Genomic DNA, 24,467 nt, shown 5'->3' on the forward strand with positions numbered 1-24,467 from the left:
GCTAAACAAGGAAATACCAGTTGGTAGGGGTAGAAATCCTGATGACAGTTTCAAGTAGAGGAAATTTGCGTGTTATGCTGTCAGTTTCAGACTGAAATTGGAAGCTGACCATTTAATAGTTTACTGCAAACACTACGGTGTTTGATTTCCCATACCTGTGGAGCTTATCAGAATATATTTATTTATTTATTTATTTATTTTAACAAGGTATTACAAGGTATACAGGCAAATCCAGTGTGGCGATACCTGCTACTGGATCATTCTGAATTGCAACAGTTTTTCATTTATTTGTACATTCAGTGGTGGTTGAAATAGATGATGATAATGAAAAAAAAGGAATATTCTACTTACAGATTTTAATTAATCTATTTGAAGATTGAAGGTAAAAACCATTTGAGCAACTCAAAGAAAAATAAAACTTCAAAAAGAAATACTAACCTATTATACTATAGCCTCTGTCCCATCTAAGACCTTACACTGTTCATGATACAAAGCGTAGCAAGTGCTAGTAAAAACAATTCCATCTGGTGTGGTTTAGATTGAACTAAAAATAGTTGATTTTTAGAATTCCACAGAAGTATTTTTAGTCTTATTCTTTTCGTGGTGGTTTGTCACGTGGAGAAGAGCAACTAAAACATTAATGGTTTGACTATGATACTGCAAATTCCTGTTTAGTTCAGGGTAGATTTCCCTGTTTGTCGTGAATATGAGAGTTGAACTATGTTTAACTGGAAATAGTAGTAGCAGTAGTAATTTGCCTACGTGCAAAAGATACAAATTCACTTTTCAGTGTATTTATTTTCAGTTTCTCATTTAGTCATTTTGTACTTTACTATAACTCAAATGCCTGTGTATTTAAATTAATACTCTCTGTTTTTCCACATTTCAGGGATACAACTGTACAAAGCCTTACCCTGCAGCCTTCAGTTAAAGATGGTCTTATTATATATGAAGATTCACCACTGGTCAGTAGTAACATTTGAATTGCATATTTGAAATTGTATAAACAAGTATTTAAATATGCTGGCTTTTCAAATAAGAAAATTCTTGGTGATTTGATTATTTGTATGGAATAGCCAGTACATGTGGTAACGTTTTATTAACTTTTGCTTTGGTTATGTTTGCCATGTGACAATTGCCAAATAGGACAAGGGTCTCTGAGGTCTGCACATACACAAAATGAATGTGGAAAGTAATTTAGTTAGTGTCAACCCGACACATTCTAACTGGTACAGTGGCATTTCCCTTCTTCTTTTGGAGCATGTAAAAATGTCTCACGCCAGCCTGCAAAGTTGGACTCCAAACAGCTCTTGCAGTTCTTCTTCAGTTCTTTTCAGCTTTATGTTGTCAGCCTAGATGCAAACTGCTACGGACTTCTTGTTCAGCACTTCTACTCTCAGTCAGGCTCCTTGGTAGCCTCCCTAGTGCGATCCTTTCCGTCCATATCCTGAAGAAACACCTACCTTTCTTGTCTCACCTGCTTCCTCTTCTGTCTCTGCTGCCGTTCGGTCATATCTTAGCCCTGTTCTGCCTCCCCTTCTCTCACTGCCACTGGCATTTTGCAACTACTGTCAGAGATACCAGTAATGCACTTTCTCACAGCTATTTTTGGAGGGTTGTGCTGATTTGATTCTTTATCTTCCAGGTAAAAGCAGTGAAGTTTGGACATATTTTGGTAATTGATGAGGCAGACAAGGCACCAACGAATGTTACCTGTATCTTAAAAACCTTAGTAGAAAGTGGAGAAATGGTTTTGTCAGATGGAAGGCGAATTGTTGCCAGTAAGTAGATAGAAAACAATTTCATCACTTACAGTAAAAGGTAACGTGTTGCTGTTTTTCAGCAATTACATTGCTAAGTAAAGCCTCAGAGGAGTCCAAATGGAAAAAGTGCTTGATGATAAAAAGGTTAGCAATTAAAGAAATTATGGTGACTTTCTTTTTTCTCTAAAGAACTATTTAAAATAAGAGGTGTCTTTTCTTTTCTTTTTTCCTTTTTCTTTTCTTTTTTTTTCTTTTCCTAACTAAAACTGCTTTTGCAGTAACCACAAAGGTTTTATTAAATTAGCATTTTCATGAATGGAATTCTCAGGAATTAAAACAAAAAAAAAGTCCCAACAGTTATAAACTGACCTCTCCACTTCCCACTTCCTATTCACCGTAAGAAATACAGATCTGTTTGACAAAATTATGATCTTGATTATACCCATCTGGATAGTAGGGGTATAACTTGACCAGATCTGGTAGTAAAATGAGACTATGCCTAAGGTTGAATGTTTAAAGGTTTCATCTAGTAAAATACTCTATGTGCTTTTACTATTTAAAGACATCCTGCAAGTCAGGGATACTTCATAATTTGGTGGGGTTTAATTCACAAGAACTAAATTTCTTTTTACATTTTTTTCAGAGAAAGGCCCTGTTTAAAATGTCATCTTGAACTTAGTAGACACTGTAGTTTTGGTAATATGTATAGTTTAAATATGAGTGGAGCAATCCATTCAGCACTCATGTGGCACAACATCGGTTTTGCTTGTGATTGTAAGCTGTAGGTGGGCCTATTTTTTAAATAACTGGCTAGTCAGTTTCAGTTATTATTGTAGTTTTGCAGAGGAGATAAAAGGATTCCCAAAGCTCATGTACCAATGGAGACATGTTGGCAGGGAAGAAGAGAAGGCAGTCTGACTCATTCTGGTGAAACAGAGTCTTCAGGCACATGACATCATGTGCCTTTGGCTTCTCACAGATTTATATAATATTCAGGAGGACTTTTGGTCCTGTGTTCCCAGATGGGATAATGTTATACATACATAAAACATATTTTATTAACCCTTTTTCTTGGCATTTTGGTCAAATGAGATATAAACAGCATAGGTGTCTCCCACCCCAAAACTAGTCAATAATAGCTGATGCTTTTTTTTCGTAAGTGAAATAATTTAGTTAAATTTTCATGAAACAAATTATGAAATTTTAGAATGAAACTCAGAACACTCATAGTTTAATGACTTGCTAAGAAGCTGTTGAGCATTTTTAGTAACTATTCTTGTAATTCAAAGAATAATTCTTCTAACTAACTTCTTCTAATTCACTGATAATCACTAAGATTAAATGTACAACTAATGCATTTTATCTCTTTTCTAGATCGTGCTCATGTAGAGGGGAGAGAAAACGTAATAGTAATTCATCCTGATTTTAGAATGATAGTTCTAGCAAATAGACCTGGATTTCCTTTCTTGGGTAATGACTTCTTTGGCACATTAGGTAAGTGATTCATATTAAATGCTGATTGTTAATTAGAATTGATTAATTGAATGACTATCTTTATTTCATTAGATTTCATGGGGACAGAGGTTCCTTATGCATGTTAATGTTTTGTTTTACATAAGATGCTTAGGGTGAGATTACAGAACTTGCCCTGAAGTGAACAACTATACGTGGTCATCTGTGTACAACTAAAATTGTTATATGGGATCAGGACAAACACAGAAAACAGACAGATGAAAAAAAAAAAAAAAGTTAATTAGCATATATCGTGTACAAATATAGCAACAATATGATCTGTAAGCAGTTGATAGCTGATATTGGTGGTTAACATGATTGCTCAGTGTTTTCTTTCCCATATCAAAAAAGCCACTGGCCAAGTTCTGTCCTCTTCGGTACAAGACAGGGGAGCCTGATGGATAGTACTTTTCTCTCCCTCTAAAGATGGAGGCTATTGTCTTTTATAGTGTTAGTACTATTGCTACCTGCTTCTTAATCTTCATTGGCTTCTCCATACTCATGGCTTTGTATGATAGGCCTTAATAAATATTTGACAAGATGCTGAAATTTACAGAGTTTTAGGTAATCCTGTCCAAATTTCATGTCAAAGTTTTTCATACCAGCAGCAGTCTTACTTTATAAAAAATAAACAAATAAAAAAAACCTCCAGGTAGTTACTGAAAATCCTGTGTATCAGCAAAGATTCCCCACAGCTTCATCTCACAGCAAAAGAAAGAAAGAATTCGTGTTTCCTAAGGGTGAACAATGAACAATTCACTGTTTTTTAGTAAGGTATAGTCCAGTGTTAGTCTAAGTAGGCCTCTGGCAAAGCTTTGGCAGTGTGAATTGCCCTGCAGACTCCACTGCCTAGAATCATTGTCAAAATTATGTGCAGGCACCTTAATCTGCATGTCTTTATCTGTTAGCTCTGGCTGCAAGAAATAATAATGTACTCAAAAAAAAAAAAAAAAAAAAAAAAAAAAGACAGGAGCAAGCTTAGTTCTGTGTGATAGCTGTTTGTTTTTCAGATGCAGTTCCCAGTGAATGGGCATTCCATAGCAGAAATCCATTGGCTCTCAATTTCACCAAATTATATTGACCCAAGATGCTTTTATTAGAGCCTATTTCTTTTCCATGACCTAATCTCCCTCCATATATTGACTCTTTAAACCCTGTTTTGTGTGATTGTTAAATGACTCTTTACAAATACCCTCAATTTTATAGATTATATGATTGGGACCAATGTAATGCAAATGTATGTGGAAGACAGCTTGCCATATTTCTTACAGTACTTCAAGGTAGGCAGAGAGGAAAAGACAAATCCAGTATTTCCTCTAGACCTCACAACATTATAGTATTCCTGAATGTAAAGATTTCCCTGCATGCTGTGGTGTTTTGAGGGTGTTCACAAACTGGTCCCATTCAACCTGTATTACTCTTTCTTTAGACGTTTCTTTCCTTTTTTTTTTTTTTTTTTATTCTGTTCTGCTTTCAATTTGTGTTTCTTCTAAAAGTTAATTTCTCCCTTGTGATCACCTTCATTAAATAGTAGGAGAGATCTCTATGTTTCTTGGAATCTCAGTGTTCTTTATAGCAAGTTCATCCTTCACTTTTTTCCAAATGTTTTTTGTCTTATTTTATTCTGTTTTAACAAGCAGGTATTCAGCATCCTCTTGATATGTTGCCTTTCCATTTATGGTTCTTTATGAATTTTATAGGAGCTGTTTTGATTCTGTCCTTTATAAACTATTTAAACGTATGCTTTTTTTCTTTTAGGGGATATTTTTAGTTGCCATGCTGTTGATAATCCCAAGCCACAGTCTGAACTTGCTATGCTCAGACAATATGGTCCTGATGTTCCTGAGCCAATTCTTCAGAAACTGGTAGCTGCTTTTGGAGAACTAAGGAGTTTAGCTGACCAAGGAATTATTAATTATCCCTATTCAACTAGAGAAGTTGTGAATATTGTAAAGCATTTACAGGTACAGTACATCAGATCTTACTGACTTTTAGGATTTTAATACTTGTAGGCTTTAGAAAAATATGCCATTACTGTTCATTAATTTCTATTTAATTTTTAAGAAAAGTTTTGCATTTTGAAGTAATAATCGCATTCAGGTGTTCAGGGTAAATGTATACAAGCAAATATTTTTTCTGTGTGATTATTTGTAGATATACAAAAAATCTGTGTTTCTGTTATTCAACAATGTTTGATGTGAGGAAAATGTTCAAGTGAACACAGTATGCAACTTCATAATAGCCTACATTATAAAATTACCTATTCAGCATAGTATACTTCAAGAAAAATGCAGCTGTTGACTTGCTATGCTGCTATGGAATTTTTGGTTTTAATAATTTCCCAGGGCAAAACAATACCCTGTTGCACAACAGGAATATAACACAAATGGAATTTGTCTAAAGAAAATGTTGCCTGGATAATGACTTAGCAAACAGGTACATAGGAACCATGATTGCTTCCTACACACACTTTTAAGTGCAAAATCATAACTTCTTATGCAATGATGTTTTTTTTTAAGTTTATGGTAGATTCTGACTTGTATCTTTATAAATTGAAGGATAGTTTTTATCTGAAGTATTTGAAATGTAAAATATCTTAATGATCTTTTAAATAGTAATGCTTTTATTTTCTGTTTATAATCATAAAGTAGATAAATTATCAATTTATGGAGTATTTCTTGAATTACTAAATAGCAGATTTAAAAAAGCTTGGTGGAAAAATTAATGTATTTAGTACAATTAGAAAATAATTTCTCCTAAATTCTTCAACCTCCTGTTTCTGTGTTTAACATTGGTAAAATAGTGTTGAATGATGATTTTGTATATTTGTTAACAACGTACAGAGAAGACTGAGGTACTTGACAACTTTTTTTGCCTCAGTCTTTACTCTAGCCACTCTACCAAACTCTCAAAATTCAAAGGCAGAAACTGGCAGAATGAAGAACCCACTGTAGGAAAAGATCAGGTTTGAGGCCATCTAAGGAGCCTGAAGGTGGACAAGTCCGTGGGATCTAATGAGGTTCATCCAAGGGTCCTGAGGGAACTGGCAGATGAAGCTGCTAAGCCACTACTTGTCATAGCGAAAATTTGTGGCAGTCCATTTTCCAGTGACTAGAAAACGGGAAGCATAACCCCTACTATTAAAAAGGCAAAAAAGGAAGACCCTGGAAATTACAGGTCAGTCAGTCTCACCTCTGTGCCTGGCAAGATCATGGAGCAGGTCCTCTTGGAAACTGCTAAGACGTGGAAAACGGAGATGACTGGTGAAAGAAATCACGGCTTCACTAAGGGCAAAGTGTACTTGACAAGTCTGGTAGCCTTCTACAGTGGGGTTACATTATTGGTGGATGAGCAACTGATGTCTGCCTGGACTTGTGCAAAGCATTTGATACTGTCTCACACAGCATTCTTGTCACTAAGATGAACAGGCATAGATTTGATGGATGGACCACTTGTTGGATAAGGAATTAGATGGATGGTTCTACTCAAAGAGTTGCAGTCAACAGCTCAGTGTCAAGGTGGAGATCAGTGATAAGTCTTCAGGGAAGAAAATCATTACTCAGAAGGTGGTGAGGCACTGGAACAGGTAGCCCAGATAAGGTGTGGATGCCCCATCCCAGGAGGTGTTTAAGGCCACATTGGCTAGGGTTTTAGGCAACCTTATCTAGTCGAAAATGCCCCTGCCCATGGCAGGGGGTTGGAACTAGATGATCCTTAAGGTCCCTTTGAACCTAAATCCTTCCATGATTCTATGGTATTCATACACATTTCCCCATATATACAGACATTTAGATCCTGGAGCTTAGAAATGGTACTTTTAAAAATCTTCAGTCCATTTCAATTTCTGGGGAGAAGAGATTTTTGTCTTGTCTCATGTCTAGGGTTCAGTGAGGTCTTGAGACAAAGTAAACTGATTCACTGTGCATTACTAATACCATAGTAGCTATCTTTATAAATTTGTACAAAGGATTAACAAAATTCAAACCAAAAAGTTGAATAATCCATCCAAATAACTGTGTAAGCAAAATACTTTATTAGGATACAATAGCAATTGATAGGTATTTGCTTACTAAACCGACAGGAACATGTACCATGTTAGAAATACTGCTTATGTCTTTAAATGCAGAGTTACATTTGAAATGGAAGTGGAAAACCTAGTCTTGAGAAACAATTCCCGTGCTGCTGAAAAGCTGACGTTTTAGGTTTTTTGATAAATGAGCTCCCCTCTGTTGCATGCTTTGGCAGTTCCTTCCTTCCTTCCCTCCTTCCTCCTTCCTTCTTTCATCTTCTGTCTCCAGATAATCTAAGGTTGCACTGTATTCTGTTACCAACTGATGCTGAAACATGAAGACTTAATTCTTTTTTTTTTCTTTGGGTGTGAACAGCATACAGTTGAAGACCAGAGCTGCACTGCTGGTTGTCTTAAGGCCAATTACTCTCTGCTTCCATCTCCTTCACTTACATAGATTAATGTGGTCACTTCAAACTGGGCATTGGGCACGGATCACTGGGGAAGTTTCCTGTCTGCTGGTTTTTACCTCCTTCAAGGTCAAGTTTAAATATCCAAATAAATCCCCAACATGCAGCTTTGGTTCCTTCTGTAGCATTTGTTTTCAAGATCCCAGTCTCTTTGAAAGGCTGCAACATTTTGTTTACTGTCACTTGTTTTTCAGTCTGAATAATAAAAAGGCTGGGAGTAGCCAAATGTAAACAATGAATATAAACATAATGGTTATTCCAAAGTAAGAAGCTGTTAGGTCTTCAGGTAGAGAAGAGAGAGGAAGGAGGGAAATGAGTCAATGAAATCGCTGGTCCTTAGGAAGGAAGGAGGGAAGTTAGTCATGATGTTAAACAGTTTCCCTTCCAGCAGTTCCACAGCCCCACTCTCTTTTTACTGTTGTGTTGGTTCCTTTCACATAATGTTAGTGTTTTCTGCATCTGCAAAACAGAGCTGGATGTTTCAGAGAAAAAATTGCTGTTGATTATTGTTATCTGAGAGAGCATCTTAGCATTAGGGCTAGTCAATTAAGAGAATATTCTGATTAACACCAACACGTAATTATTTTGCTAATCTCCATTCTGATTAATTGTGGTCTTCAACATACAGCATTGTGTCTACAGCGTAGTTGCAAGGGCATCTTCCCATAATGATTACGCAAATAGGGAACCTATAGCAAATTAGTTGTAGCTTAGACATTGCATTCAGAGTTAAGTTGCCTCTGTATTAACTTTTTCTTAAGAATAGGGGTGGGTTTTTTTAGATACCAAACTGATTTGAAGACTTGTAATTGCAGGCATGAAGAAGTTGTTCTTCTGCAGCTGCCTGATTTGCTGTTGCATCTATTTCTTCCTGCTGATTGTGTAGAGAATTTGGGTCTTGCAGCTCTAGATAGTAACCAGCCTTAATATATTTTGCCTCATTCACCTGTAATTGTCAGCTTGTGTCAAATGTCAGAAGTACTTATGCTAGCAGTGGCTTACGGGCAAACCCAGAAGCTCTGAGTTTACTCCATATGCTGCCCATAACCGCTGGTGTTGTATGCTGTGGCTGTTTCTGGGCTATCTAAGCTACAGACTTTCACTAAATCTGTTTTATGTTGTTTTACAGAGTCCAGCGTCACCCAGTGTCCCTGGTAGACATTGGTCAGGCAACATCCCAATCCATCCATTTAGTCCAAATAAAATGGAAATGGGTTTTCTACTAAGATTTTTCTCAATTTAATATTTTTTTGGACTTCTTCTGATCTGCTTTCTTTCTTGTTTGTATCTGAGGTTGCTTTCTATTAGGAGGCACTAGAATAACAGTTTTGGAGCCGTAAATGTCCAAGGTACCTTCTGGCCCTGAAGCCTACTAATCATCTGGTTTTTAGGCCTCTCCAGTAAGCTTTTGTACTAAGATAGTAGGTGCTTAGTATCTTTTTTTATTCATCTAATCTCAAATGGAAACTAGGCTTATCAAATCATTTTTTATCCTTTTCTTTCCTTGATGCCCTACACACACAAACCAATAACCTTTTATCCTTTTGGCCAACCACAGAGAATCTCAGTTACCAGTTTTCAAAGATAATGAGGTTTCTGCTGATTTAATCAGAATCAGTAGCTATATGACAATGAGGAACAGACTGAAATTAGTGTCCCTTCCCTGTGAATGAAAAGGCAGGGAACAGTTGCTTGGCAGTAGATGATGCCCACCAAACACATGAGCACTAGTTAATCAATTAGCATGGATGTTGCTCAGGATGAGCCATAAATGTGTTGCTTCTTGTCCCGCTGACAGGACAAATGAGGAGACACAGGCAGAGCTGGCAGCATTCAGTGAAAAGGCACTGGGATGCAGGAAGAAGCCAAGGGCATGGAGGAATTAGTAGGGGGAGATCTGTTGGTGGCATGGGAGCAGGATGGGCCTTTAGGGTGTTGATGGCAGCACGGGTATCTGAACTCACTGGAATACATGCAGAGGTGAATGGTAGTGGAAACACAAGGTAGACATCTAAAAAAATAATAATTTGGACTCATTATAAGACTATAATCTGGATCTGCTATCTGGACTATAACATACCAGGCAGATTGTTGCTTTCTTTTTGTAGAATCATTAAGGTTGGAAAAGACCTCCAAGATCATCTGGTCCAACCATCCCCCTACTACCAATGTCACCCGTGTCCCTAAGCACCACGTCCAACCTTTCCTTGAACACCCCCAGGGGCAGTGACGCCACCACTTCCCTGGGCATCCCATTCCAATCCCTAACCACTCTTTCAAAGCATAATGGTAGAAGTACTGTAGACCTTAACATGTACAGAATAATGTAAGATTCCCTGTTTGTAGCAGCAAACTACTTTTTTCTTGGCACCATTTAAGCAGACTATAGCAAAGTCATGGCAAGTTAGAGCTGTAAAAATTGGATTTTTCAACTAGTCAAGTTCTGTCGTAATTTTGTATCAAAAGCATAACATTAAAAATAATTTTTTAGAAGTTAGATATAAAAACTATTGTACTTACTATTTTGAGAAAGAGACAAAAATCTAAACTGTGAAAATACTGTAAGGTACACACAGAGGTTTTACGTGTAAGGGAAAGAATCAATGAATAAGAACCAGACAGACTGATGAGATGTCAATATTTTGTCCAGTAATCTGGTTTTAAAAATCAATAGAAACCAAATGTTTTCTTTAAATGTTCAACTCAAATGTTCAAACTTTTTTTTTCTAAGTGAACTGTTATTGCCTTTCTTTGGTAATCAGTTATCCAGGCAGTATTAAAAAGGGGTTGAGTTTGTTCTGATTGAAACAGGAGAGTTGCAATTTTTTAATAACTGAAGTAGAGGGCCTTTTGACAAGTGCTTGTGTTCAGAACAGGTTTCTTTGGCAGCAGCAATCAGTCGTACCTGAGGAAATAAAATTTATGTAATGTCCTACTGTTACAATAGGCACAAAAGTGTTGGTTTAATTCATTGAGGAGGTATTGAAGTCAGAAGTTACCCAGTGATTCAGAGAAACACAGAAATAGTTGGAGACTACTAGTGAAAACCAGGTAGTATTTGAGGCACTTCCCCAAGGTTTCATCAGTATCTAGTGCAGGGCAGGTAAAAGAGGATGTTGTGAGTAAACAAGCTAGCTTGGTGCAAGTTTCGTGGTTGTACTATGCAGTGAGAAAGGAAGAACACAGAAACTGTGGTATTCATCATAATAAATGTCCTAAAATCATTCTGTAACGAAAGGTTTTGGTTATACAGAATATGCACAGTTGTGGACATTTTCTTCTTACCAAAAAGAAGATACTTTAAAACAAATGAGACGGGGTTCTGCACACTGAGTATTAAGTAGCTTTACATGGTTTTAAATTTAACTCTCTGATGTACATTTTTATAAGCCGATAGGCTTTTCTTGTGCAATGATGTCTACCTGGACTTGAATATTAAGCTTACATTACAGAATATAGTACTTTCACTACCAAGCATTGTAAAAACCTTTTTAAGTTACATAAAGTAAAGATACATTTCTCTGACACAAGTTAAATCATTTTCTTCAAGGCTTTTTTTTTTTTTTTTCTGTACCAGCCATTACTCACTGATAGGAAAAAAAAACAGTGAAGACTTCAGGTCCATAAAACGCTTCTTCACATATTTATGTTCCACACAGTAACTGTGGTATACTGAAATGGGGGGATCCAGGTCCTTATCTTAAACATACAGTATTTGAATGAAAGGCATATGAAGAAAAAGTGACTTCTGCCCAACACCAAAAAATAAAGCAGCTAGGTGGTAAAGTTTTAGGATCTATAGTAGTTTGAGTGGTTTTTTGTTTGTTTGGTTGGTTGGTTTTTAATTCTTTTTATTTGATTGACTTCATTTACATTTTACAAGACTATTTAAAGGGAGTATGTGTGTGCTTTAAGAGTTCCAGGGCAAATCAAAAGACAAGGGGAGTTTCTTCCTTTCTTTTCTTTTTCTCCTCTCTTCTTTTCAACTTATTCCTACTACATGAGTTTAGTTGACTCTCTTACTGGCATCCAGGTCTTGGTGGGAAATGAGTGTCAGGAAGGCACTTTCCTCCTGCAGAACAGCGATAATGAAAAGGTCTGCGGCACAATTCTGAAATCTGGAGGAGCAAACAATAGCACCAGTTAGCACTTTCTTTTTTGGAAATACTAATTAAAGTTTGATAAACCTTTTTTCTTTATGTATATGGCTCATGATAGGTAGTATTTTTTACCAGTAAAAAAAAAAAAGAAGTATCTCATAAGTGGATTTCTGTTTCCATTAAAGCCCATCACGACCTAAACCCATATTTAGTAAGAAAGCAATATATCTTCTGTTTTTTTATATTCAACATTAAGAATCAGAATTCTTAACTGAATTGTATAGTTGAGTACATGAATATATGTATTTGTGTCAGATCTTCGTACGTAGCAGAAAGTAGTTCCAAATTTTAAAAATACATTATGTATTTTATCATATAGCTCAGCGATAACGCCACCTTGTTACGTGTATAACAGAACTGATTCTACAAAACATGAATGAATGTGATTATTTAACTAATTGTCTCCTATTTGTTTGTTTTACTCAGTGTTAGTGTCAATGACTTCATTCTGACTTGAATTAATCTACCTTCTTTATTTCAGATTTTTTTTCAATTTACTTGAGCATTTGTCTAAGTCGAGCAAAGTTTCTGTTAGAACTATTAACTTTAAAATTCATTTATTTCCTGTAGCTTAACAGAGATATTCAGTAAAATAAATCTGGGGACTTTTGTTTCTTAACAGAAATTCCCAAATGAAGGACTGGCGAATGTTGTTCGAAATGTTTTTGACTTCGACTCCTACAACAATGAAATGCGTGAAATTTTAATCAGCACTTTGCACAAATATGGAATACCTATTGGAGCAAAACCGACCAATGTACTGCTGGCCAAGGAGTAAGAGTAAAATAAGATCTATTTTAAGAAGACGTGTCTCTCATGATCACTTTTTATAGTGCATTATCTTGCTGCTAACTGATTTTAAATCAACCTGGAATACTTGAAGTCAATACTCCTCTGGTTCAACTTATATTCCTACAACAATTTAGATTACTTTATAATAGAGTATTTGCTTATTACTAATATTTAATCTTTACTTAATGTCCATGCACATATTGATAGTTTGTATGATAAAGATATATATTAATAAAGGGAAATACTTGTTTCTTCCTCTGTGTTTTTAATTGAATTGCAACACGTTTCTGTCCTGTTACTTACCACTTAAATCAATATCAAAAGAAATAAATTGTCATCAGCATTAGTGGGATTTTATCTTTGATACTCACAAAAGGCTCTACAAAAATACTTCTGTAGAATAGAGCAGTGTATGTAATTAAGCATATAAACCAAGAATCATTCATGTGTCTGTGTATCACTATTATTCTTTAATTACATTGATAATTGACATGTTACACCATATGGTTTTCAGAGGTTAGAATCAAAATAGCTATTTTTAAGAATAAATTGTGAAATGAAAACAGATTTAACTCATTCTTATAGTTCATAGACATGTTTAAGTAGGTCGCATTGAAAAGCAGTTAGAGAACTTACTGTGGCTTGAACTCTAATGTGATTTGTTCATGGAGAAACAAATATTTCCCTTTCATGAAGAAAGCTTTATGGATTTATGGTAAATTGAGTTTGCCATGGGACATACTACTTTTATATTTGCTAAGGAGGCACTGATTCTTAGGACATGATGTCTTGATATTAGGTGTCTGTGTAGGTTTCTTCTACTGGTGCACCGCTGTTATCCTGTCTAACATCCTACATATAACTATTAAATTAAACTGGCAGTGTAATGACTGTGGTGTACCTTTTCGTTCAGATGACAGAAGAATTACATGCCTAGGGAACTGATGGTTGAACAACTACGGTGTCTATCAAACTGACAGTACACACTTGAAACTTTCTGTAGTTTCTTTGCTAAAAGTCACTTGGTAATTTCTGTTTCAACGAATTATGTTTGTCATAGTTCTTGAGAAATTTGCAGTTTATATAATTTTTATATAATTTTTAAAAGTACTGGGTGTGGGTTTACATGGGCGGTACAGAGAGAATTCTCTAGCAATGAGGAAATAAGAGACTTAGGAAACAAGAGAGAGACTGCTGTTATTGGGGACTATTCAGTCTAGAAGTGCAAAGGTAGAAGAATTGGATCATCTTGATTTAGGGATAATCACCTGATCATTTTGGATCTGTCACTGAGGTTTTATGTGACAGGTTACACCAAGACCTATGAGAACCCCATAACATGCTCATCAAAAACTCTTTCAGTGACAGCCATGGGAACATACTGTGTACACTGAAAGCCCAAATTAGGGAGAAACTACAGGAACAGTTCACAAGCAATTGTGAACTAGGCTGACACCTGACTCTTGTGATCCTGAGATCTTGGTCTCAAAAGCTCACCTACATCCCTGACATCTGGAAGTTCAGATTATCCTGCTTCTCTCTGCCATAATAACGTTGCTGTTGGTTGTGAGATAAAAGCCTGTGGAGCTTTTGAGCCACAGGTGGATCACCCTGAATTACAGACACATCTTTCGGGAATGGTTTAGGTATGGCTGATTCTGCCTTGGGGTAAAAGAACATTGTGGTAATGTCTCCAAATCTCTTCCAGCCCAAATTGCACGATCCTGTGATGGACACATTGAGGTACTTCAATACAATATTTGGACCATGTCAGAAAAGGGACTTTCCCAAGCTGCTACATGTTTAGAACTAGAGTACAGGTGTCCTTTATATTATTTTGCAGGATTTGGGAAGTAGGATAATGGTGCTAATCTAGTCCAGCTCACTTCATAAAAGGTGCAAGTTAATCTAAAACCTTCTTATCTGATTTTTCCCTTGATCCATGTCAAAACTTTCAGAGATGGAGTTCTGTAAGCTCCCTAAGCAAGTCAGCCTTCTTCCTAAATATCCTTGCTATTAGAAAGCCATCTCAAAGCTAGACACATCCACTTCTCTCAGTCTTCCCATTTTTAACCTCTGGTGGTTTTTCTTTTATGTTTGCTTTATTCCCACGTGCACTTGGTTCATGTCTGTCTTTAAACATGGTGTGTGAAAACGAGCAGGTTACTTTCTGCTGGAGCTGAGTGGAGTAGTAAGAGAATATAGAATATAGGGATGTGTTTCATGCAGCAGTTCATTTTAAAAATTCCAATGTTTGCATTTCTTGCAACTTTTAACTTATGTCTGTTTTTTCAACGCTAACCTTTGGGTCCTTTCTGCAGAACCCTGCACTCACCCCTTATCTGTTTTGCGATTGATCTCCTTCATACTTAGACTTTCTTAATATATTGTATTTAATGTAAAATTAAGTAACAAGTTTTGCAATACAAAAGCATTTCCAGAGATCTAGGACATGAAAAATCATTATTGCAAAATCACAGTTAATCCAGAGGAGGTTTAGATTGTATACTAGGAAGAATTTCTTCATGGAGTGGTTGGCCAAGCATTGGAATGGGCTGCCCAGGGAAGTGGTGGAGTCCTCATCCCTGGAAATATTTAAGAGATGTATGAGTGTAGCACTAAAGGACATGTTTTAGTGATGTAGGTCAAGTTGATGGTTGAACATCGTGATCTTGAAGGCGTTTTCCAACCTAGATGATTGTATGACTATACTGAAGTACTGACTATTATGCAGGTACTCTGGCATGCATTAACGTTTCTATTGGATCCAACAATTTGTGAGTCCTTCTTTTGTTTTAATACATTTTTGAGAAGTCTGTCTGTCATCTATTAATGAGAAAAAAAAATTAGAGAAATTACAATTATTTAAATTGCTGCTGAAACATAATTGTGTTAAGTGTAGGAACAAAACCATGAGACACATGAGCAACACACTGCAGTGCAGAGTCTCATGAGAAGGAACTCTGATGGTTGTATTTGACTGAAATTTCAGGGGAAATTTAACAGAGAGTAACAGTGACCCTTATGGGATTTTTAGCTTAGGCTCTGGAATTAACGTACTTAATCTTGGGAGGAATTTGAGGTGGTATCTAATTACCATTTAGAAAAGAGTTCTTGCAGTAGTTGTTTTTTCAAGAGAGAAATTAATTTGTAAATGCTAATTCATTTATTTCCTAAATTGGTGTTTTATATTAGACCTCTTGTCTTTGACTTCATGTGCTCTCAGGAGATTTGTGAAGCAATTGTCAAACTGAACTAATTGATATCCCTTTAGAAAAATTCTACATCTGTTCAGAGATACAGAAATAAAATGTTAGCCTCCTGGTATCTTTTATTTCAGATCCTGGTTCTGTATCCAGCTCATTCTTCTGTAGCATATTTGTTGTGTGGAAGTTTCTCCTATTCTAATATTAGACAGATAGGATTCTGCTTAATTCCTGAGACTTAATGAGATGGCAAAACAGACTACAGAGTTAAGCTTTAAAAGCCTGTTTTTTATCAGAATGTTTTTCCTACTGTTTTTCAAGCACAGTAATGCTTTACTTTTTTTCCTACCTAATCCTTTGGGCCTTTTTGTTTCCTTGAGGTTGTATTTTCCAAATAAGATGGCCATTCTTCAAGACACTGACATGTGCAATATTGTCAGCTTAGTATGTTGTGATATTGTCCGTATCTCCTGGTGTTACCTATTGAGAGGTTGCTTTTTTTGATCACTATGGTGAATAAAGCAGATGGCTTGTCTGCCATGCTTTGCCAGCACATAGTGGCTAAATACCCATTCCATTTTTCTCCCCTCATTTCGCTACTCACTTCTACGTGCTTGGTAGAACTTGAACATTCATTTTCTATGAACTGTATCATTTATATGTAATGAAAATTTGTAAATTTTAATGGCTTTGCTGTTCTCTTGAGTCTCGTCCTTTCAGGTAGCATGTAGTTAAATGTTGGATCTGGCTCATATTATATGTGTCTCTTTTCCATCCTGTGCACTTGTGTGTGTGTGTGTTTGCACTTGACTGTAAAGGAACAGGTAGCCTAACACGAATATTTTCTGAATATCTACTGCTTATATTCTAATCAAAAAGTATTTTCATTACAGAGATCTGGATGGTAAAGTAAGTTCTTGCATTCAAACTGTATCTTATTTAAGTTGAACTAAAAAAAAAAAGGGAGGGGGGATAAATGTCTGTTCGGCTAAACTGAACACAGACTTTTGTTTAAGTCCTTGAATACTACATTCTGTTCCAGTATTAAGCTAGTTTACAAGATCAAGTGGTAAACAGTTCTGTTACCTGTCAAAGTTCACAACTGACGCTGTACGAGTAGGGCAGCTGGCTGCAGAGAATTCAGTGAAACTTTGTTCTTACAATGTTCTGAGCTGGTTTCCAGTATGCTCTCAGAAACTTAAATGGATACGTTCGTAAAGCAAGATCTGTTGACTTTTCTTGATTATTTTTTAATTAGCCTAAAATGAATGTATTTTCTAAATTTTAAAAGTGAAAAAAATGTATACTGTAGGTGTCACTTTGAGTAGTTTTCCAGCATCAGAAGTTGCTAGAGAATAATCTTTTAACAGATTGTCTTCCCTTAGACTGCTGTGTGTGAAGAAAATCAGGCTAAATAATAGTTAGAGGTAGAATTACCACATCAGGTGTAAGTCCTGTGCCTATCATTAGTTCTGAACAAATGTTCTTACGTAACCATTTCATCGGCAGCAGTGATCTTAAGGAAAATGGTGTAAAACTAGGAGCAAGTAAATTTGATTATTCCAAATTTTTTCTTAACCTGCAGACACTGCCACATCCATAAGGAAGAAAGTGATTAGGAATAATTCATTAGAACTTGCTTTTAAGTCTTGGCTTCCTTACAAGATTCATGCAGCCTGTTGTGTGGTTTTTCTTTTCTCTGAGCCCTTTTCAGCTTTTGAGGAAAGCATGACTTGGGGTGCATTAATGCTGGAGATAGCCATGGAGTTTCAGTACAGTTCTTACCCGCCTGCTGCACTTTCCTACACCCATTGTATCTCTTTGTTTCTCAGAGTTTTGCCACTGGTGGCATTTCCATAGTATTCTGTCTGCCCTTTATGGAAGCAGTGTTTGGTTCGCTTAATTCAGTTGAAATACTGTGGAGTGTCAGGAGTGCCTTGTGAAGCTTTTTACCAGCACTGTCACTTCAAGTTATTTTCAAAACTTGGTTATTGTTACCTCTAAGTCCTGGGAAAAGTCTGTACTTCACTGTGTATCATATATATTCAGTAGAGGAAAACTTTAAGAGGTGTACGTGTCTCCAGAGTGGTCACTTTGTTCCAGTCCTTCTGTACCCACAGCCTCTTCTGACAATCATTCAGGAGGTAGACTGCTTGTAAGACCTTTAATACCACCAGCTTCTTCTATACTCTGCCTTTCTTATATCAGGTTTCTGTGCAGTGAAATGGACTAAAAAATAACTGTCAGGTCCTACTTCTCTTGACAAAGGAACTTCGCATTATGAATTCTGTTCTTAGTTTTATTCCTAAATTCTGATCTACCTTTCCCTCCTCTTTGCTGTTCGTGATGTCTGAGTCTGCTGCCCTAGAGAAACTAAATTATTCAGGAGCAGGGAAGAGAACAAAACCTCAAGGATCTGGGAGAAAGGAGAAAATAGTTTTCCTAAGGGAAGAGAGGAACTGTTAACAAAGCAAATCTCCAGAAAGCTGAAACAGAGTGGAAATGTTTTGTTTCTTTGGGAATGCGATCTGTAATTCTGTTGCTATATAAAGCGGGGTATTCATTTAGTGCTGGTTATTAACATATGTTTTGTTTTAAAATCTAGTAAGTACTCATGATTATTAGTGAACCCATTTATTTCTAGGATGTTGTCCATGGGAGTAATGTGTAAGGAATTAAAAACTAAATCCAAATCCTTGTGGAAGCTGATGTGCCATTGAGCTAATAGGAAACAATTCTTGCTGATTATAGGCATATCAGAGATTATCCTACTCATAGTAATCATTACCAAATATATATATATATCCCTAGTATCTTTTTGCACACAAGACAGTTTTGGCTCAAGACATAACCAAAGTTTTGCCAACACATAATTTTGAAACCCGGACAGATGCTTGAAGTAAAATTCCAGTTTATGGATAAAATGACTTATCCTGAAACTGGACTGTTTTGCCCTTTTTCAGACTGCATGAATGCACTTATCTAAGAATTGTCTATATGTGGAAACAGTACATCCTGAACATTTTTTCCTAATGATCTTAAATATTGCAGAGTAAAATATATTGTATTTGCATTTCTTTCGCGTCTGGCTTTTTTTTTTTTTTTTTCTAATTTGGGAAGAATCAGGCAAGGTATAAAAGTGCAAACTGGAGTGAGGAAGAATGCAAAATAAATCACATTTTAAACATCGGTATCTGTTGATATTCATAAATAGGCCACAAACAGGCAATAAATACTCCACTGGTTCTTTGACTGAGAGAGGAAAATAATGACTTAAGAGAATGACTTGGCTTGGAAGGGACCTTAAAGCTCACCCAGTTCCAGCCCCCTGCCATGGGCAGGGACACCTCCCACCAGCCCGGGTTGCCCAAAGCCCCATCCAGCCTGGTCTTGAGCACCTCCAGGGATGGGGCAGCCACAGCTTCTCTGTGCAATCTGTCCCAGCACCTCACCACCCTCTGAGTGAAGAATGTCTTCCTAATATCTAATCTAAATCTCCCCTCTTGTAGTTTAAAACCATCCCCCCTTGTCCTATCATGTCTGCCCAAGTAAAAAGTCAGTCTCCATCTGTTTTATAAGCCCTCTTTAAGTACTGAAAGGCCACAATGAGGTCTACCTCTCAGCCTTTTTTCATAGGAGAGGTGCTCCAGCCCTTTGACCATCTTGGTGGAATGTATTTCATACACTTCCCTCATTATGTGCCCCAGTGGTGTATTGCTGGCAGCTGGATGTTTATCTAAGATCTGTAGCATCCAAACCACTTTCTGTTTCCAAATAACAAAATGTGTCTTTGGCTATCTGACTGCCTTGGCAGATGGTCCAAATGCAGAATGGGGATGGAGACTGACTCCCTGTGAGTACTGGCTTCTCCAGGTTGCTTGAGGTTTGGTGTCAATATTCCAGTAAGAAATGTTAATGCATCTTTCCTGCGTGAGTTGGAAGGATTAGAGGATATTAGTGTTCATTCCCTGACATTTTCTCTTAAGTTCTCAATGAAAAAAAAATACTAAATATTGCCAAGATTCATATGTAGTCCAACTGGGGATTTTTGACTGGAGATAACTTCTTATTCCGAAAAGAGCATCGAGAAGAATAGAAACAAACCTCTGGGATCCAGAGGGGCCAGGTTGGTTTGTGGGGAGAGGGGAAAAAATGGAACAGTAGGAAAACATCATGAAATGGGACAGAAGGGGCTGAGCACAGGCTTTTAACAAACAATCTTAAGAGAACTTCCTTAAAATAGACTTTGGAGATATTTATAGAAACTGGGAGAGGGAATGTCTTCTGTTCTCCTGCCAAGTCCTGGAGCTGTACAATAACGTGCAACTGCTTGTAACACAGAATGCAGTTTTGATAGGAGGTCTCTTTAGGAGCAATGGATCCTAAATAAAAGAAACCAAAAGGATGAGTTCATTAGCTCGAATGTATTTGTGCCAATCAACACAGTCAAACTGCTTTTAGTGGTTGCAAATCACTGGAGAGAGAACAGAGGGGGAAAAAAGTTGTCCCTTATTTGCTGTCACGCTACTCTGCTATATGCCATCATATTTCTTTTCCTATATGAGTTTTAAAATGAGTTTTGCTTTGGCGTGCTTATTCCTTCGCTAAGAAAAAAGTCCAGAAATGAAGAAGTCAGACCAATGAAACCAACAGAGGCTCTCAAAGAAGCCTCTGGCCATGCTGTAGGCTGTACTGGCCAGAACACAGTGGCAGCCTCTCACATCTGTATTACATTGCCTATGTTCATGTGGACAGAGGCAAAATATATGGAAAAAAAAACACTGAAGTTATTGCATACTAAATTTTCACATTGTTTACTGTGCTTATTCTGCTGGCTTTTTAGAAGTGTGTCAATTACAGCTGTTCCTGTAAGTGGTACTATCACATCCTGTCTGATCTGAATAAAACAAAGCGAGAGACGTCTCAGATATATTTTATTACATACCTCAAATAATTCAGACTGGAAAAGTTTTCTTTTGAGGCCATATTATATGAAGGGTTCCTTCTTTTATTATGCTGTTTAGGTTGTGATTGTATTAGTATTCCAGAAGGCTAAAAATTTTGTGATTTAAAACATAAAATAAATGAAATATTTTAGTAAGGAAGCATTTTCTGCAAGAGAATCTTTAAATATGGTTAGTTGGAAAAATGCTGTTGTTTAAATGATTTATTCCATATCAGTTGCAAGTTAATGAATATAAAAATTCGTTTGTTCCTGCATTGTTTGACAGACTGCCATTACCAGATCATAAATTTATAGGCTACTGGAAAATCGATCAGCCTGGGAATGCACAACAAAAACTGCTGTGTCCCACAGAAACTCAGAAAATAGATGTAAAGGTTTGTCTTTTTTATTTTTTTTTTAATACACAAAATACTCTTTCTATGTATTGGGATGTGAAGAACCTAAAATGACCTTTCTTGTGTACCTAGCCCTCAGAATGTGGGATGTGCTTTAAAAATCAATACATTTGGTCAGAAGTTCTTGAAAAGAGCTTTTTATAAAGACACTGAAAGTACCATGTTTGAAGGAAATCTGTGGCTGTTTTGGATGCTTGGAAGTGGTCAACTTCAGCCCCCAGATTTCAATTTTTGGATAAGATCAGAGAGTAACTGAAAAGAAAGCTGTTTTCCTGTTTTTATTTTACATGCAGATGAATTCTTATGGGTCTTTGGCACTGCCATGTTTGAATCTGAAATTTTGGTACAATTTGATCCGCAGTCAAAGCTTTAAAGTCCTTTTCAGCTTTGAGCTCTTGGCCTAACTTCAGTAATTATTACTCCAGTGCGTCAGGGAAAAAACCTGAACTGCTAATGTGATGTGGGATTCATATAACAAAAAATTGCCATTGAACTTCTTTGAAACAAAAAAAGATTCTGATTCTTTCCCTTGCGTGGGTGGTGTTTTATCAGAACATGATACTTCCTTCATGCCATTGAGCAATAATGGTTCCAAACCAATAAATAACTAAGATGAAGGCATGATGGTCTCTCTATTGTGAAGAAAATGGCTCTATGAACATTCAGAGAGCTTGCAGAGAAGTATTTCATCTACTCTATCATTTATTAATTGTTTCTGTTGTTAATAGTATTAACAGTCTTGAAGAAGACTTCTAGATTCAAATAACGACAAGCAAAGTATTTTAGCAAGCCCTCATTGTTATCATTTGTTTTAGGGCCCTATATACCTAAATATTCAAGGATTTCCACTGGAACGACATGAATCCCGGTCCCTCAATTTCACAGAAGAACTTGCCTTTTGGAGACTGCCTTTGGGTGAAGTTAACTTTGTTTGCGACGTCACTGTAACAAAAGGTATGGTGAGAAAAGCTAGGAACTTTTGTAATGATTCCCAGTATCATAAATACATGAAATACCCTGGAGATTAAGAAGAATTGGGCTATTGACATCATAAGTGCCTGTTGATAGCCAGTGACAGAATATGAAAGGATAATATGCATGTGTAATATTCTAAGGCTATGTGCAAAGTAACACTTTGGTGTTTTTTCAATAGTCTTTATTTCTGGGTATCTTTGCAGGGGATAAATTAAATAATTTTTTTTTTCCACTTGTTTTTGCTATTATTTTAACAGTGGATGAAATACAAAAATAATCAGCCACTGATATGGGAGCATAATTTCAGACATTGTGGTCTTCGTTAGGATATGCATCCTCAAACTGAGAAAAGGATATGTATAAAGCTTCAGAAAATTATTATTTGACTTTTTCCTTTTTCTCTTGGTCAGTTTAGTTTTAATACAAACCTTAAAACTTGCATGGTGCTATGCTTAAACTGATCAAAATTCTTTCTCACTGAATCAAACCTGTCTTGGTTACTCATATTTCTTATGTCCCAAAGTGAAATTGCATTACTAGGAATATTCATAAATATTTTTAGGGTTCATTTGGATGAGGGGAGGTTGATTGTACCCTCAATAAATTTGCAGATGACACCAAGTTGGGAGGTAGTGTAGAAGGGTGGCCCTTCAGAGGGATCTGGATAGGCTGGACTGCTGGGCTGAGGCAAATGGGATGAGGTTTAATAAGGCCAAGTGCTGGGTCCTGCACTTTGGCCACAATAACCCCATGCAACGCTATAGGCTTGGGGCAGAGTGGCTAGAAGACTGTGAAGAAAGGGACATGGGAGTGTTGATCGATGCTTGGCTGAACATAAGCCAGCAGTGTGCCTAGGTGGCCATGAAGGCCAATGGCATCCTGGCTTGTATCAGGAATAGTGTAGCCAGCAGGAGCAGGGAGGTGATCGTCCCCCTGTACTCTGCTCTGGTGAGGCCACACCTCAAGTACTGTGTTCAGCTTTGGGCCCCTCACTACAAGAAGGACATTGAGGCCCTCAATGAGGATAAGACTCAAGGAAATTGCCACAAGTTGCAATTGGGTAGATGTAGATTAGATATCAGGAGAAACTTTTTCTCTCAATGAGTGGTCGGGCACTGGAACAACCTGACCAGGGAGGTGGTAGAGTCACCATCCCTCGGGGTGTTCAAGAAGCATCTGGACAAGGTGCTATGAGATAGGATTTAGTAGCTTAGTGGATAATATTGGTGATAGGAGGGCTAGATGATCTTGTAGGTCCTTTCCAACCTTGTGTTTCTATGATTCTCTTCTATGATTCTATGATTCATCATTAAACATGTCTAAACTTCACTGTGTATTATAAATAGATTGTTGATGATCGATACTAGAATGCTGCTTTTTCTGCCTGTATCCTGAGTTTCAAGTACATTTGGAAACTTTTATGACAGTGAAAGAGAAATTACATTGCTTTGGTTTGATTTTAAGAATTCTCTGAAGTCCAGCTGGAAGTGCCAGACTTTCCACGAAGTTTGCCTTTGTCCCATGTGTAAATAATTATTAAATATATTAATTGAAGGAGAGAATGGGATAGAGGAGGGAGAACCAAAATTATAAACAAACAAAATCTTTTAGACAGATGTGTATACTGGCAGACACTGTAGTCATATCTACACAAATGTGCCTTGGACTACTTGTTTAAAGAGTTCGTAATGTTGTGGCAAGAATCTGCCTGTTAACATTTAGTTAGTATCAAGAGAACGTTTATCTCTCTTGATCTCCCAGTGTGATGGTAATTGTCATGGTGGTAATTTTGCTGTACATTTTACTATATTGTCTGCTTAGTTTATAATATATGTTTCCAAAATAACAATATGCGATATCAGAAGCCTTTCCTTTGTTTTCCTCTTTCAGAAGATGAAGCTGAAAATGTTCTTTATGTTACTACTTGCAATCCTGTTGCCTTGTACTTCATGAATGTTTCTAGTAAGAATGGATCCTTTGTGGATTTCTATGACCTCTTCCCAAGAACAGTTGGAAATGTCTGGCAACCTTTTGTGACTGTGGCACCACTGGGAAATCCACTCAAAGGTCAAGTGCTTGTACATGAAGAGCAGGTAAAAAAAAAAAAAAACACCACCACCACTACCAACAAAAAAAACAAAACAAAACCCACACAACCAGCAAACTACAGCTAAAGGTTTGCTGATGCGTTAAATAGTGTCATAAAGTCAGAATCACTA

The 24,467-nt window shown here is 36.8% G+C and overlaps 1 protein-coding gene across 1 annotated transcript in view; it reads left to right on the plus strand.

The window, feature by feature from the left end:
• VWA8 (von Willebrand factor A domain containing 8) overlaps positions 1–24,467 on the plus strand; it is a 194,234-nt gene that overhangs the window by 103,684 nt on the left and 66,083 nt on the right. The window contains exons 22-29 of the mRNA XM_084284039.1: positions 890–965; positions 1,646–1,781; positions 3,138–3,257; positions 5,034–5,239; positions 12,537–12,688; positions 21,144–21,252; positions 22,089–22,227; positions 24,139–24,341. Of these exons, the coding sequence (XP_084140165.1) occupies positions 890–965; positions 1,646–1,781; positions 3,138–3,257; positions 5,034–5,239; positions 12,537–12,688; positions 21,144–21,252; positions 22,089–22,227; positions 24,139–24,341 (1,141 nt within the window). The remainder of the gene's footprint in view (positions 1–889; positions 966–1,645; positions 1,782–3,137; positions 3,258–5,033; positions 5,240–12,536; positions 12,689–21,143; positions 21,253–22,088; positions 22,228–24,138; positions 24,342–24,467) is intronic.

The sequence above is a fragment of the Netta rufina genome (assembly GCF_964035555.1).
Source record: "Netta rufina genome assembly, chromosome: 1".
In the NCBI taxonomy this organism is placed as follows: Eukaryota; Metazoa; Chordata; class Aves; order Anseriformes; family Anatidae; genus Netta; species Netta rufina.